This window comes from Lissotriton helveticus, chromosome 5_1 (assembly GCF_964261635.1).
Source record: "Lissotriton helveticus chromosome 5_1, aLisHel1.1, whole genome shotgun sequence".
In the NCBI taxonomy this organism is placed as follows: Eukaryota; Metazoa; Chordata; class Amphibia; order Caudata; family Salamandridae; genus Lissotriton; species Lissotriton helveticus.
In genome coordinates this window covers 956,535,561-956,553,382 of record NC_136065.1, presented here as the reverse complement: position 1 = coordinate 956,553,382, position 17,822 = coordinate 956,535,561, and the positions used below count along the sequence as shown (strand labels likewise).

General features: G+C 44.5%; 1 protein-coding gene across 1 annotated transcript in view; it reads left to right on the top strand.

Moving 5' to 3' along the window:
- The first annotated feature begins 281 nt into the window (after positions 1-281).
- The window catches only part of LOC144753457 (gamma-aminobutyric acid receptor subunit pi-like), a 518,120-nt gene continuing 500,579 nt past the window's right edge, over positions 282-17,822 (top strand). Inside the window, exon 1 of the mRNA XM_078641142.1 lies at positions 282-362. Coding sequence (XP_078497268.1) covers positions 310-362 — 53 coding nt within the window. The 5' untranslated portion in view covers positions 282-309. The remainder of the gene's footprint in view (positions 363-17,822) is intronic.

The following is a 17,822-nucleotide window of genomic DNA, read 5'->3' as shown; positions in this document are numbered from 1 at the left end:
GTTTGTTTTGTTTACTGTGAGTTTCAGAAAGACACCATGCCTAGTCAAATGCCTAGTCACTATCATGCATAATAAACACATAGGCATTATTTTAGATTTGTTTATTTACTGATGTCATAGGCTGTGAGAGCATTGGTTGACCAACTAATTAAATATTCTTGAATGGCCTAAAACAAATTACCATATTCGTAAAGAGTTTGCACTGTGTCTACATGCGTACTTTACTTTTTGCATTTCAGACTGACTAATGCGCTATAATTTCTATTCAACATCCTAGGAATGAATACACCCTTTGGGACCTTTCCTACAATGGCCGTTAAGAGATGGAAATCCAAAGCACTACTTTTCCTTTCATTGTACAGGTAAGAAATATTTGTTTTTCTGCTTCGGTTCTGACCGTGGTAAACATATAGGAATTCATGTACGTAAGTGCAGAACTTTATATATACTTCTGTGTCCTGCAAATCGTACCTTATGCATTTGTACTGCACACACTTGAACGTTTTATTACATGTGTATGCCAAGGCCGTTTGCCAGGATGCTTCAATAACACGAGAAATGTAATAGTAATTGAAAAAAGAATTAAGTAGCTTCTGTTGGATTGTATTACACAGGTTACCTTTGTGTTTTCAGCACCTAAAGCAGGCAAGTTTTAGTCTTCACTTTTATTAAAGCTTCTCATTTTCGAACACTCACAAACTGGTAACATTCCCAGCTGACTAAAAGAGATAGGTGTGATGAAATTGCATTTATCAGTCCTTTTTTTGAAATGATGAAACTGAAAAACATATAAATATTTCATCCGAGAAAAGTACATTTTAATATTCAGTGCAAGTTTGTGATAAAAGGCTTTTACCAATGAAGGGTAAATTACATTTATAGGATCATAAAGAACATTTGCCATTGACTTTTCATCTTAAATCCCAGGTCGTGCACACTTTCGGGAATCTATCAAACCGTGTGTGCATGCTCAGGGCGCTCTATGTACTTACTCCAAAGTCACTTATAACTGTGATTTAAAAATATCACTCAGAAGTGCTGGTCTGGAAATCCCATAAATAGTATTACTCCTTAACAACTTCATGATTCCTGCTGAGATGTGATGCTAAGCACATTAAAAAAAACTTTTATCGTTCCCGAATGGATTCAGAAGCCCAAACATTAATAGTGAAGGCTGTGCTCTGGTGATGGTGAAAACATGCCTATTCCAGGGTAAATATCTTGTGGGGTTGATCCACAAATATTTTTTGTGGGCAGCTGTGGCTTGCTCATACGTTGCTGCTGAATCTCCATTTACTAATGGCAAGACAGATTGTGAATTGGGACCTCACGACTCTTTAAGGTAAACATGAGCAGCTACAATTATTGCGAATTTGGAAAGCGGGAGAGGGGGGGGTAGGGAGGGGTCTTGGTTGCACTGGGTGGAGGGGCGAGAATCACCTAGCTGGCCACCTAAGAGACAACACTTTTAATATTGTAATGTGGGCTTCCATTGCTTGGACAAAGCATACAGAAACTGAAACTTGACCTACCTGCTCTGCTCACATCCCCATTGGGTTCTACTACCACTAAGCAGAATCCATAGCGCAGTTTGTGTGGCCCACAGCTCCAGAAGAAGGGAATAGGATGACGCCGCGCCAGGATACTCTTGAGTAATAGTGCGCGTTATAAAATCAGTATAACATAACATAGTCGAAGACCTCAGCCCTCACTGTTGGATTTATGATGGCTTAGTAGCCATTACATGCACAAGCCATGGTCTTCTTGCTAAGGCAGTCAGTATGGGCACCTGACACCATAATCAATGCCTGGGCCCACATTAGACAGAGTCTTGTCTCTCTGCTGCATTGCTAGTCATGGGTTTGTGTGTACTCAGGAACTTCCAATTGGCATCTTGTGAGGGTTCCTATCTACTAATAGCTCAGGAAAGACCATCTTATTAAAATAATCTTACTAGAATTATTCGAAGTGAACATTATAGGTTATAGGTATCCATTGTAGGTTCGGTACATTTCACATCTTCTATGCCAGGAACTTCACTTTCTATCAGAGAAATCTCAGGGCTGGAAATTGTGGAAGTGAGCTTGCTTATATTTTTGCCCACTGCAATTACTTTACATCAGGGGCCGCTCCTCTACTAAGATGGAGGCGTGTCGCCCCACTGCCTTTCAGCACTGATATAAAAGGAAAAATAAAATGATACACAAGGTTATTACCATTCTAGTTTTGCCGGGCTGGCTAGGCATCGTACGGTGGAGGAGTGTTGGAACCCACTATGTGCCCATGACTGTTTGGCCAGCCGTCTTGAGACGGCCAAACAGTCGTGCGCATGCACAGGCTCCAATTCCCTGTCTGAGTGCCAAACTACGGCCCTCAGACCAATCACAGCTCTGCGTTGTGATTGGCTTAGAGAGCCTGGGTGGTTCCTGCTTCCTGTTCTCAAAGAAGCCAGGAAGAGGATGGAGAGGTCGACCGGCAGGTCAGTGAACTTTTTTTTTTAACCCCCACTCCCCTCCTTTGACCATCCCCTCCCCACCCCACTACCGCTTCCCTGGAACAGCCCTCCTTGCTTTACATATATTTGGGTATATGCAAGAGATGAAAGCTGAAACCTCTGATTGCACCTGCATCTGGTTTCTTTGCTTCCATTTTAGGGTAAAAGCACGACTCCGTGGATTACAAAACTACGCATGTTAGCTCCTGTCTTTGATCAGATGCACACAATGTGTGAATTGTTGCATTCTCATTATCTCCTGTAGTCATGTAAGTGAAATGAACCAAGTCAAACTTCAAACACGACCATGCCTGAGACGCATGAAATATCCCAGTGTTTCACAATGGTGCCAATTAAATGTAGCCAGCTGCCACCACTGGCACGCCTTTTGTACAGATGGCACTGGCATCACTTATCAAGGCCTCAGGAGTCATTGAGGGAGTTTACTTTGTACAATATACACTTATTTCCGATTCTCTTAGTAGCTTGGGGGCAAAAAGAAGGTTTATGAGAGGCTGAGGGAGAGAAAACGCGTCAACCCTGTGATGTCATTTTGACCCAACGAAGCGTGTTATTTCATTTTAGTGAACCCTTAGATTTGACAAATTTACACGGATGATGCTTCGCTCGAGTAAATATCCCTACTTGACAGAAAAGGAATATTATCACCTGCTTGAGAACCAAGGAATAAATTAGGTCTTTAGCACTCGAGATTATATTGAAAAGAAAAGCCAATTTCGAAGTTTGAATTGTTAGGAGTAAATTGAAATATTTAAATAACACGTTTAAACCGTTAATCCCTTTTAGAGGAAATGACGAACCCTTCTACATGTTCAATAGAGGAAATGAAACTGTTCTGGGAGGGATATTTCATTTATTCAAATATCATTTAGCAGAGATAAAAACGACAGATTTTAGGTGGGTTTTCCTTCAAACAATAAAGCTGATACAGGACTAAGTAAGCACATTTCTTGGTTTGAACGTCAGGCATTTTTTTTTTTTTTAGAACAAGAAAACAAACAGAAGAGAGAAAACAGACATACTACATGGCATCACAGAATAGATAACAAGAGGTGCTAGTAATAGTTGTCTAATTAATAACAAAACCAAATTCCATGACGAAAAACACTCCATAAAAAGACAATATAGAGAGTATATAACATAGTTCGCAGTAACCTGAATTAACCTATGGTCGATGGTCAAACTTACTCCCAGTGATTTCCCAGAAATACATATGTCCGTACTTAATTATTAATGACAACTACGATCTAGAATAGCTGCATATAAGACTAGCAGCAGATATACCTCAGAACCTATAGAAAGTGCAGTGTGTCGGTGTCCTAGCAGACAAAGAAGGTTACAAACTATCCAAAGTGCATTGTGCTAGTAGCAGCAGTTATTATTAAATAAAGTGCTAAGTTTATCTAATATCTGAACGATATCTCCACCATAATTCGCAAATCAACTATCAAGAATTATAGAAAGTGCGAGTATGGCTAACAGCCGCTATTAAAAATGCAGAAATTGGCTCCTATAGAGCACCCAGCGCTTATAATCCCCTTTCCTCCGCAGCACCATAGGTAGAGAAATTCTGCCAGATAGCTCTAAATCTTACAGTCGCTCCTACATGTCTTGCATAGGCCTCCTCAAATCTGGAAGTCCTGCGCATTTTGTTAAGCCAGTGATCCGTCCTGGGTTGCTTATTGTTTTTTTTTTTTTGTGCAGAATTTTATATAGCGCGAATTAGACCCGAACCGAATCAGGTATCAGAGCGCTTTACATAGCACTAGTTACGTTACATGAGGACACACTTTCATTTTAGGCACGGGGAGATTAAGTGATTTGCCCAGAATCACAGGAGGTTTTTGGCGTCGTTACCGAGACTCGAACCCAGATCCTCAGGACCGAGGTCGAGCGCCCTAGATTAGTATACAATACTGCTGGTATTTTGTTAACCATTTCACCTTCCCAGAGGAACCAAATAAAACCAAGCATAGCTGATGGATCAATTGTAGAAGACATAAATAGAGAAATCTTGGCAAAGACCTCTTCCCAGAATTGCTGTAAGTTATTACACTTGTAAAATGTGTGCACCCATCCTCCATCGCCCTGATTGTTACATCTGAAGCATTGGTTCGGGTTCGTTTTGAAACATCTTATGCAATCTCTGGGTTGTGTAATTTGCTAACCATCTAGATAAGAAATTCATTCTCTTAAAATTAGTGCCTCTGAGTGCTTTATTCGTTAGCTCACTAAGCTGTTGCTATTCTTTAACATTAAACTTGCAACCCGTCTCTAGGTGAATTTTCTGGAGCTATTTTGTCAAAATCTCTTCAGAATGGGCTTTTTGATGTAATAGCCAATACCAGCATCCTACCCCCACCATTTTATTTGTCATCTGTCTGGTGATTTGATGTGCCTCCTCACCCATCATTGAATAATTATTTTTGAAAAAATTAACTAGCTGAAGAAAACTCAAAGGGAGGGCAGCAGTGAATGTGCTAGCTTGCAATCGCACCGTATCCCAAGTAATTAATGTCTCATGGTTATAAAAATACCCAAGCTGACCGAAACCTAGTTCTTGCCATGCTTGGTAAAGCCCTCTAGGCAATATAAGACCTCCTACTGCACAGTCCTGAATAGGGGTATAAGTATGAAATCCTGGAATATCTTGTGATTTAAAAAAAAGCTGAGTTCTTTCATCTAATGCCAGTATTACATTATATCTGTTTTTTTTAGGATGTTTCACCAGACGTAGAAAAATGGAAAGTGTTATAGCACTTTCCTTCAGCATACTAACACGAAGTTGTCAAAAACTGAATTTTCCTCACCCATTTGTGAAAATAAGTTAGTTAGGGAAGCCTGATAATTTAGAAAATGTGGAAGTGCTAATCCTCCCGATGCTACATCCAAATGTAATGATGCTAACTTAACCCGGGGGTGTTTATTATTCCATACAAACTTCATAATCATTTGATCTAACTCTTTAAGATAAGAGCTTGGGATTTTCAAGGGTAGGTTGCTAAAAAGAAACAGGAACAAATGGAGCACCAACATTTTAACCATAGAAATCCGTCCCATTAATGATAAGTGAAGCAGAGACAATTTATCTAATAATTTGTTCACTTTCGTGAGCATATTATAATTCAAGGAGAATAATTGCCTAAAATCGTTTGTAACATGTATCCCCAAATATCTAACTGAATTTGGTGGCCTTAGCTGAATGGAAGCCAAAATATCCAAAGGGGTTGAGTTAAATGTAAGAATTTCAGTTCCTCCAAGGATCATTAAACTCTTCCGAATTTTAGCAGCTAGGGGTTCGATAAGCAAAGAAAACAGAAGAGGGGAAAACGGACATCCTTGCCGTGTGCCACGTTGATATTTACCTTATCGGTTTCTGATCCATTGATAATAATTTTGGCTTCCGAGTAACTATATAATTTTTTTAGCTTCTGTAGAAATTGTAACGGAAAACCAAACTTATCCAGAATAAAAAATAAAGTACCCCAGTCTACTAAATCAAAGCCTTTTCGGCATCCATCATCATAATCACCGCATTAATCTTGTTAGTGGAGAAATAATGAATGGCTTGTATTAGAAAATACGTGTTTCATGCCATCAACCGTCCTGCAATAAAACCATTTTGGTCAGTATGAACCACCTGTTGTGCACATGGGGCTATCCTTCTTGCCCAGATTTTCATAAGCAATTTGTAGTCCGTATTTAACAAACTAATAGGACGATAGGAGTTGGGGTCACAGGGATCTTTATCCTTTTAAGGAAAACTACTAGCACTGATTCTTTATAACTGTTGGGGATGTCTATACCCTCCTTTATTTGATTGAACAATTTTGCTAGAATGGGAAGTAGTTCTTCTTGAAATACCTTATATATTTTCGCCGTGATCCCATCTACTCCACTAGCCTTAGCATTGGACATAATTTTTAATACGGATCGAGTTTCTGAGATTCCTATTGGGCCATTCAATGTCTCAGAGAGCTGCTGTGATACCTGTGGTAGCTCCAGGTATTCAAAATAATCTGTAAATTCCGCCTCATTTACCGCCTGTGTTTCTGCATATATTTGATTAAAATGTGCAATAAGTACCTCAGAAATTACCTGTTTGTCATGTACTAACATGTAAGTATGGGCGAAATTTGCAAATTCGGCGTTCCGCGAATTCGCGCAAAATAGAATTCGCAAACCGCAAAGTCCGCGAATTCGTGCTAATTTGAGGATTTTTGGTTTTTTGCGTGTTCGCGGGTTTTTTGCATGTTCGCGAGGTTTTTTGCGTGTTCGCGGGGCATTTTGCGTGTTCGCGGGCCGCTTGCATGGCAAAGTTACTCATGCGGTCGTGTATGAGCACAGCACCCTCTGGTTCACCACTGCCCTCTCTGGTTCATCACTGCCACCCTCTGGTTCACCACTGCCACCCTCTGGTTCACCCCTGCCACCCTCTGGTTAACCCCTGCCACCCTCTGGTTCAGCACTGCCACCCTCTGGTTCAGCACTGCCACTCTCTGGTTCACCCCTGCCACCCTCTGGTTCAGCACTGTCACCCTCTGGTTCACCACTGCCACCCTCTGGTTCACAAGTGCCACCCTCTGGATCATCACAGCACCTCTGGTTCACCACTGCCACCCTCTGGGTAACCACTGTCACCCTCTGGTTCAGCACTGCCACCCCCTGGTTCACCCCTGCCACCCTCTGGTTCACCACTGCCACCCTCTGGTTCATCACAGCACCCTCTGGTTCACACCTGCCACCCTCTGGTTCAGCACTGTCACCCTCTGGTTCACCACTGCCACCCTCTGGTTCACGACTGCCACCCTCTGGTTCATCACAGCACCTCTGGTTCACCACTGCCACCCTCTGGTTAACCACTGTCACCCTCTGGTTCAGCACTGCCACCCGCTGGTTCACCACTGCCACTCTCTGGTTCACCCCTGCCACCCTCTGGTTCAGCACTGCCACCCTCTGGTTCAGCACTGTCACCATCTGGTTCACCCCTGCCACCCTCTGGTTCATCACTGCCACCCTCTGGTTCACAACTGCCACCCTCTACCGAGACCTTTTGTGACGCAGCGGCAGCACAAAAGATGCGCCATGGTGCTGGGTATTAACAACGTGACGCATCTGAGAGATGCGTCACGTTGTAAAGCCCTGCACCATCAGGAGGCGTTCCGGCGCAGGGGAGGGCGTTCCTGCGCAGAAACTCCTCCTAAAAGTGGCTGAGTGAAATCTACAAGATTTCACTCAGCCACTTTTAGGCCAATGCTGCGTCAAAACCCTGCGCCTGCTTGAAGCAGGCGCAAGGCTTGATGCAGCATTGGGGAGATAGGGCCCCCAGAGCATTGCTGGAGCTGCATCGCAAGCGCGACACAGCTCCAGCAATGCGCTGCTTTTACGGCACAGATGCGTGACGCATCTGTGCCGATTTTGCCACATGGTGCGCCGCATTGTAAATACGATACAAAAGGGGATGATGGACGGAGCGTTTGAACAAATCAAACACTCACCCCCAGTCAACTGATCTGGGTTTAATACATCACCATTCTTTAGTTCACTCAGCCACCCCAGTTCAGACATGGCTATATGCAAATCAGTCTGACCCTGTGCCTTATGGGAACAGTCCAACCCGAACTGCCAAGCCATGTCTTCCCAGGACCGGAAACAAGCATCCTGGGACCGGTTTCGGATTCATAATCCTCATCAGCCAGGCTATCTTGAATCCAGTGGCCAAGTGAACAAGGGACTCACGTCTGAGTATACCCTGCCACACTTAGGGCGAACAAAGCGATACAAAAGGGGATGATGGACGGAGCGTTTGAACAAATCAAACACTCACCCCCAGTCAACTGATCTGGGTTTAATCCATCACCATTCTTTAGTTCACTCAGCCACCCCAGTTCAGACATGGCTATATGCAAATCAGTCTGACCCTGTGCCTCATGGGAACAGTCCAGCCCGAACTGCCAAGCCATGTCTTCCCTGGACCGGAAACAAGCATCCTGGGACCGGTTTCGGATTCATAATCCTCATCAGCCAGGCTATCTTGAATCCAGTGGCCAAGTGAACAAGGGACTCACGTCTGAGTATACCCTGCCACACTTAGGGCGAACAAAGCGATACAAAAGGGGATGATGGACGGAGCGTTTGAACAAATCAAACACTCACCCCCAGTCAACTGATCTGGGTTTAATCCATCACCATTCTTTAGTTCACTCAGCCATCATCTCCTTTTGTATCGCTTTGTTCTCCCTAAGTGTGGCAGGGTATGCTCAGACGTGAGTCCCTTGTTCACTTGGCCACTGGATTCAAGATAGCCTGGCTGATGAGGATTATGAATCCGAAACCGGTCCCAGGATGCTTGTTTCCGGTCCAGGGAAGACATGGCTTGGCAGTTCGGGCTGCACTGTTCCCATGAGGCACAGAGTCAAACTGATTTGCATATAGCCATGTCTGAACTGGGGTGGCTGAGTGAACTAAAGAATGGTGATGGATTAAACTCAGATCAGTTGACTGGGGGTGAGTGTTTGATTTGTTCAACCGCTCCGCCCATCATCTCCTTTGTTATAGCTTTGTTCGCCCTAAGTGTGGCAGGGTATGCTCAGACGTGAGTCCCTTGTTCACTTGGCCACTGGATTCAAGATAGCCTGGCTGATGAGGATTATGAATCAGAAACCGGTCCCAGGATGCTTGTTTACGGTCCAAGGAAGACATGGCTTGGCAGTTCGGTCTGCACTGTTCCCATGAGTCACAGGGTCAGACTGATTTGCAGATAGCCATGTCTGAACTGGGGTGGCTGAGTGAACTAAAGAATGGTGATGGATCAAACCCAGATCAGTTGACTGGGGGTGAGTGTTTGATTTGTTCAACGGCTCCGTCCATCATCTTCTTTTGTATCGCTTTGTTCGCCCTAAGTGTGGCAGGGTATGCTCAGACGTGAGTCCCTTGTTCACTTGGCCACTGGATTCAAGATAGCCTGGCTGATGAGGATTATGAATCCGAAACCGGTCCCAGGATGCTTGTTTCCGGTCCAGGGAAGACATGGCTTGGCAGTTCGGGCTGCACTGTTCCCATGAGGCACAGGGTCAGACTGATTTGCATATAGCCATGTCTGAACTGGGGTGGCTGAGTGAACTAAAGAATGGTGATGGATTAAACCCAGATCAGTTGACTGGGGGTGAGTGTTTGATTTGTTCAACCACTCCGTCCATCATCTCCTTTTGTATCGCTTTGTTCGCCCTAAGTGTGGTAGGGTATGCTCAGACGTGAGTCCCTTGTTCACTTGGCCACTGGATTCAAGATAGCCTGGCTGATGAGGATTATGAATCCGAAACCGGTCCCAGGATGCTTGTTTCCGGTCCAGGGATGACATGGCTTGGCAGTTCGGGCTGCACTGTTCCCATGAGGCACAGGGTCAGACTGATTTGCATATAGCCATGTCTGAACTGGGGTGGCTGAGTGAACTAAAGAATGGTGATGGATTAAACCCAGATCAGTTGACTGGGGGTGAGTGTTTGATTTGTTCAACCGCTCCGTCCATCATCTCCTTTTGTATCGCTTAGTTCGCCCTAAGTGTGGCAGGGTATGCTCAGACGTGAGTCCCTTGTTCACTTCGCCACTGGATTCAAGATAGCCTGGCTGATGAGGATTATGAATCCGAAACCGGTCCCAGGATGCTTGTTTCCGGTCCAGGGAAGACATGGCTTGGCAGTTCGGGCTGCACTGTTCCCATGAGGCACAGGGTCAGACTGATTTGCATATAGCCATGTCTGAACTGGGGTGGCTGAGTGAACTAAAGAATGGTGATGGATTAAACCCAGATCAGTTGACTGGGGGTGAGTGTTTGATTTGTTCAACCGCTCCGTCCATCATCTCCTTTTGTATCGCTTTGTTCGCCCTAAGTGTGGCAGGGTATGCTCAGACGTGAGTCCCTTGTTCACTTGGCCACTGGATTCAAGATAGCCTGGCTGATGAGGATTATGAATCCGAAACCGGTCCCAGGATGCTTGTTTCCGGTCCAGGGAAGACATGGCTTGGCAGTTCGGGCTGCACTGTTCCCATGAGGCACAGGGTCAGACTGATTTGCATATAGCCATGTCTGAACTGGGGTGGCTGAGTGAACTAAAGAATGGTGATGGATTAAACCCAGATCAGTTGACTGGGGGTGAGTGTTTGATTTTTTCAACCGCTCCGTCCATCATCTCCTTTTGTATCGCTTTGTTCGCCCTAAGTGTGGCAGGGTATGCTCAGACGTGAGTCCCTTGTTCACTTGGCCACTGGATTCAAGATAGCCTGGCTGATGAGGATTATGAATCCGAAACCGGTCCCAGGATGCTTGTTTCCGGTCCAGGGAAGACATGGCTTGGCAGTTCGGGCTGCACTGTTCCCATGAGGCACAGGGTCAGACTGATTTGCATATAACCATGTCTGAACTGGGATGGCTGAGTGAACTAAAGAATGGCGATGGATTAAACCCAGATCAGTTGACTGGGGGTGAGTGTTTGATTTGTTCAACGGCTCCGTCCATCATCTCCTTTTGTATCGCTTTGTTCGCCCTAAGTGTGGCAGGGTATGCTCAGACGTGAGTCCCTTGTTCACTTGGCCACTGGATTCAAGATAGCCTGGCTGATGAGGATTATGAATCCGAAACCGGTCCCAGGATGCTTGTTTTCGGTCCAGGGAAGACATGGCTTGGCAGTTCGGGCTGCACTGTTCCCATGAGGCACAGGGTCAGACTGATTTGTATATAGCCATGTCTGAACTGGGGTGGCTGAGTGAACTAAAGAATGGTGATGGATTAAACCCAGATCAGTTGACTGGGGGTGAGTGTTTGATTTTTTCAAGCGCTCCGTCCATCTTCTTCTTTTGTATCGCTTTGTTCGCCCTAAGTGTGGCAGGGTATGCTCAGACGTGAGTCCCTTGTTCACTTGGCCACTGGATTCAAGATAGCCTGGCTGATGAGGATTATGAATCCGAAACCGGTCCCAGGATGCTTGTTTCCGGTCCAGGGAAGACATGGCTTGGCAATTCGGGCTGCACTGTTCCCATGAGGCACAGGGTCAGACTGATTTGCATATAGCCATGTCTGAACTGGGGTGGCTGAGTGAACTAAAGAATGGTGATGGATTAAACCCAGTTCAGTTGACTGGGGGTGAGTGTTTGATTTGTTCAACCGCTCCGTCCATCATCTCCTTTTGTATCGCATTGTAAATGTGGCGCACCATGGGTGGCGGAGCTGTGGCGCACAATAACTGGCGCATCCCTGGGGTTGCGCCAGTTATTGTAAATCTGCCCCTATACATTTAGCCAACGAGGGAGCACTTACTGATTAGACAGTAGAAAGTACTCCAGTTGAGTAGAGGTATTGCACAAAAAGGTGGCATCTTCGCAGGGCGGGATTTATTCTGCCCCCTGTTAGACTAGTTTTTTGTGCCCTTCTGCCCTCTGTTAGACTAATTTTTCCCTTTTTTTCTGCCCTTTTGCCCTATGTTAGACTCATTTTTCCCTTGTTTTTCTGCCCTTCTGCCCCCTGTTAGACTCGTTTTTTGTGCTCTTGTGCCCTCTGTTAGACTCATTTTTCCCTTGTTTTTCTGCCCTTCTGCCCTCTGTTAGACTCGTTTTTTGTGCCCTTCTGCCCTCTGTTATTCCCTTGTTTTTGTGCCCTTCTGCCCTTTGTTAGACTAGTTTTTTGTGCCCTTCTGCCCTCTGTTAGACTCGTTTTTGTGCCTTTCTGCCCCGTTACACTCGTTTTTTGTGCCCTTCTGCCCTCTGTTAGACTCGTTTTTCCCTTCTTTTTCTGCCCTTTTGTCCTCTGTTAGACTGTTTTTTTGTGCCCTTCTGCTCTCTGTTAGACTCGTTTTTCCCTTGTTTTTCTGCCCTTCTGCCCTTTGTTAGACTGCTTTTTGTGCCTTTCTGCCCTCTGCATCACCACATCATCACTCAGCGCTACCCCAGCATCACTCAGCACCACCACATTATCACTCAGCACCACCACAGCACCACTCAGCACCACCACAGCATCACTCAGCACCACCACAGCATCACTCAGCACCACCACAGCACCACTCAGCACCACCACAGCACCACTCAGTGCCACCACAGCATCACTCAGCACCACCACAGCATCACTCAGCACCACCACATTATCCCTCAGCACTACCACAGCACCACTCAGCACCACAACAGCATCACTCAGCATCACTCAGCACCACCACAGCACCACTCAGCACTACCACAGCATCACTCAGCACCACCACAGCACCACTCAGCACCACCACAGCACCACTCAGCACCACCACAGCATCACTCAGCGCCACCACAGCATCACTCAGCACCACCACATTATCACTCAGCACCACCACAGCACCATTCAGCACCACCACAGCATCACTTAGCACCACCAAAGCATCACTCAGCACCACCACAGCACCAATCAGCACCACCACAGCACCACAGCATCACTCAGCGCCACCACAGCATCACTCAGCACCACCACAGCATCACTCAGCATCACCACATTATCACTCAGCACCACCACAGCACCTCTCAGCACCACCACAGCATCACTCAGCACCACCACAGCATCACTTAGCACCACCACAGCACCACTCAGCACACCCCAGCATCACTCAGCACAATCCCAGTATCACTCAGCACCACCACAGCACCACTCAGCATCACCACAGCACCCCTCAGCACCACCACAGCACCACTCAGCGCCACCCCAGCATCAATCTGCGCAACCATTCAACAACAACTGGTTCAAATATGTTCTCTCAATGTTTCAAACTGTATTACAAATGTCACAAAAAGATGTTAATATTTCACTTCTGTTCTTGGATTTTCGGCACAATAAAATACACTGAACATAATCTTAACAAAAGTTATTTACAAAAGTTTAAGCTATTGCCATTATAAATTAAAATCACTTTTATTTAAGTATTAATTATTTAAAAAAAGTAAAAGCCATTGTAATTTGTAATATCAATACAGCTAAGTCACGTAAATACAAAACATGTTGCATTACAAATGCTATAGGTGTCACATTTGCGAAAGTTTTAACTATTGGCATTGTAAATGACAAAGCTATTAATTTAGCTATTTTCAAAACCAACACATAAATAAAAAAAATTGTCATTTACAAGACCAATAGCTCAAACTTTCCTAATGCGAGACCTATTGCATTGCAAATGCTTGTTTTTATATCTGGCAGTGCTTCCTGTTGAGGTTTATTTTTCGTGACAGGTGCCTCATTGCCTACTTGTAACTATTCTCTGACCCTGCTTCAAGGCTCAGAGCAGGGTCAGAGAATAGTTGCAAGTTGGCAACGAGGCGCCAGGAAGCACTTACAGGCTTACGCAGCAGGTGCCCAAGTTAAAGTTAATTTCTTTGTAACCCTTTTGTAAAAGGTTACAAAAAATTAGCTTAAACTTTTGCACCTGCTGCTGTAACCCTGTAAGTGCTTGGCTGAAAATTCGTCCCCACTGATTCGCGGATTTTACAGCGATTTCGCGAGATTCGCGAGCGGAATGAATTTTCAGCCCATGCTTACTAACATGTCCGTAGATGGGTTACTTGGCTGATTAATTGTGCAGCTTTCTGACTTTTCGTGGACCAAGCCAGGAATCTGCCAATCTGCTGGCTTTCCTCATAAAGTTTTTGTTGGTAGACCTTACTTCCTGTAATTTCCTCTACCCCAAAAAACTCCTTCAATTGCTCCTTGGCTCTAGCTGGTTCTTGCTGTTGTGCTCTTATGATGGGCTCTGCTATATTTGTTAGGGTTGCATTTTGTCTAGCCTTCTCCGCAGCAGTCTGTAGTTCCAGAATCTTTTGTTTCATTAAATTACTTATTCTCGTCTTATATGATATCGTCTGGCCTCTCAAAGTAGCTTTGAATGCCTCCCATACCATAAACATTGGGGCAGTATTTACATTAAGCTGAAAACATTCCTTAATAAACACCCTGGTTTCTGTCACCCAGGTGGTATCTTGTAATTGAGATTAACCAAACTGCCATCTTGGCCTGTTTTTTGAAGTGATTCCTAACCTTAAAGTAAATGAAACTAGAGAGTGGTCCGAAAGTTTGAACGTCAGGCATGTTGACATTTGCTGTGGTCTAATTAGTAGGCACAGCATTATGCACTCTGTTTAAGTAGGTAATTTTTAAAATGTAAATATTACTATAAATACAACTCCATTAAGTCAACTGTGTATGTATAATGTCCCTCCTCAGTTATAAAGTACAAAAATGAGGAATGGATTTGATATTTGTCCATCACCATCCAAATAATAGCATGCCTTTTTAAAATACATGTTTTCCGCAGTTTGTGCTGCAGGGGTTATATACCTGCTGCAGCTTAGCCAGTCAGCCTTCCTCCCCACTATGGCTGGGCAAGCTATGAGCCAACCTCCTCAGTTCCTCAATGAAATCGGGGAACCGGAAATTCACTGGAAGGAATGGATACATTTATTCGCCTCATACCTCATTGCCATAGGCGGTGAAAGGTATTCAGCAGTTCGCAAACAACACATATTGTTGCATAACCTAGGCATACAAGGCAGGAAGATTTATGACACCTTACCTGAACCAGAACTAGAAGAGGATGAGGATGATACGGTTGAGTTTAAAGTCACCCTGTTAAAATTAGAGGAACATTTTGGTGACAGAGTAAACATAGTTTTGAAGCGACATAAGTTCTTTACCCGCATCCAAGGTAAACAGGAATCTGTCATCAATTACACAGCTGCTCTTAGAGGCCTGACAAAACTATGTGACTTTGGTGATCTTACTGATTCACTCATCAGGGAACAACTTGTCAGGTGCACAAACAATAGTCGTATCCAAGAAAAGCTCCTGGCAAATAACCCCACCTTATATGAAGCGGTTAGTATAGCAGTCTCTGTGTAACACTCTACTAAGTGCATCAAAGAGATGAAGACTCCCAATGAGCTCCTTGCCAATTTTCGCAATAGCAGTGATGGACAGGCCAATTCCATTGATAATGAGGTATTCAAGGTTAGACCCAGAGAAGTCAAAGATAACCATTCTGCCAGAGAAAAGGCAAGGTTGAAATGCTATAGATGTGGCAGCAGCAATCACCTTGCTAATGATGTGTGTTGTACGGCCCGCAATGTCACATGTGTAAAATGTAACAAAAAGGGGCGCCTGGGTAGAGTGTGCAACAACAGTGAAAACAACCAAGTGAAAGTAGTACACAGTGAAGGGGACTTGGCCCCTAAGTATGTGTTCCAAGTAAAAGCTAGAGACTGTCAAGCTTCCCCAAGTTCTCAAGGACAATTCAGTGACCACAGGTCCATTGAATATCCGAAATGTACCGTCCTTGTGAATAATAAGCCCATAGAGGTGTTTGCTGATTTGTGTGCCCCAGTTACTTTATTTAATATTGATGTCATAAATGAGATATTTGATACCTCCAGTCTTCCAGACATGTTGGAACCTGATATTTCAGCTGTAGGGTATGCTGAAGAGAACATCCTGTTAGAGGGGATGATGATGGCGGGTATTCGATTCAAAGGGAGAACCACATGGGGCAAAGTGTATATGGTAAGCAAAGGTTCCAATCTGTTGGGTTGGCATCATCAAAGAGAGTTGGGGAATGTGCTTGATCCATATAATAAAGGTCCGGTCCAATTAGCTGAGCAGGAGGAGGAAACCAGCAGTAATTTAACTAATCAATCTGGAATGTTCTCTAGAGTTGGCCACCATGTAAATAGTACTGCCTTGGTGTACCTCCCATGGGAGTGAACATAATTACGAATCAAAGTTCTGAAACTGATGGTGTTAAATGTAGGCCTGTAGAGAAAATTCCTGCCATATCGGGAAATCCTACAGGAGTTCCTAAAATACCATGGACTAAGTTGGCATTGGAAATAATCGGCCCCACAGAACAATTAGGAGTCCTAAAGAGATTTCTGATCCTACTCATGGACTACACATCCCACTGGATCAAATAAAAGTTTGTTTCATGTGTCTCCACAAAAACCCTCATCAACTTCTTAAGAGACTCATTTGCATGTGAAGGTGTGCCAGCTTGCATGGTCACCAACAATGGTATCAAGTTCTCTTCTATTGAAATGATGACATTCCTAAATGATCTGGCCATCAAGCATGAGGAAACCACTTTGCAATGCCAAGGGGACAATGACCTCATGCGTAAATCTGCACTCTTGATTAAAAATCTCATTCAACTAGCTTTTGCCAACAATATGGTTGTGGATAAAATGTTAAGAGAAGGCATTTGGGCGTATCACACCTCTTCCGACTTGATAATGGGAGTGACCCCTTTTGCTTCCATCAGGGAAAGAGATCTGATTACCAAATCTATTATCCCCTGATTCTCTTCTCATTTAGCCTTCTTCATAATTTTAACCCTGTTGTATGTTTCATCCACCTGGGCAGCAATGTGTTTCCTGTGCTCCTTGGTCACTGGGTGTCACCCATCAACTGATCTGTATTTTTAGTTTACTGCATAGGACCCCTTTTTGGTTTTTTACACCCTCTGCTATTTCAGCATCCGCCTGGTTCCATTGTACCCTTTCCCCTGTGTAGGGAGATGTGTTGTAATCTTCCTCTTTCCCTTCCCTTGGAACATTCCTTTCCCCCTCCTCCCTCCTCCCCCTTGGAACGTTCCTCCAGAGTTCGCTTTAGAATGTTGGAGAGCCTGTCAGTTACGGAGAGTGGATGTCAGAATAAAGACGTTTGTACTCACCCTCCCTCAGAGCATTCACAACAGTTATCCTCTTCACTGCGACGGTTATTCCACCGCAGTGCTAGACATTCCAATCGCAGGTGTGGTCACGACGGCTCCCGGCCCTCATGAGCACACGACCACCGTGACTCACGACGGCCGGGAGCCGTCATGAGAATGGAAGAGGTTATGTCTCGACTGTAAACAATGTACTTAAACCTTTCATTTTTTACTTGCAATATGGAATCCAAACTAAGTTCTCTTGAACTTAAATTTTTCATTACCTATTATCCGTATAACAGTTTTATGATATGAATTAAATTTTGCCCGAGCTGTACTAGAGTGTACTTTACAAGGCATACATTTTTCTGTCTGAGGGTATATGTCTATCAAGCATTAGTGGTCATAGTCTTAAAGCTATTACTTTAAAATACTAGTCAAATGGTATTGAAGATGAGAGGGGGAGTTCACTGGGCACTGGCAAGTGGGTTGTATGTGCTGGACTAGAATTCTGTAGCAATTCTCTCATTCTAGAAGGTGTCCCTTCTGACTCAGTGGAACCAGAGTCTAGAGGAGGCCTGGACCAAGTGGTGGCTCGGGGATGATATTTC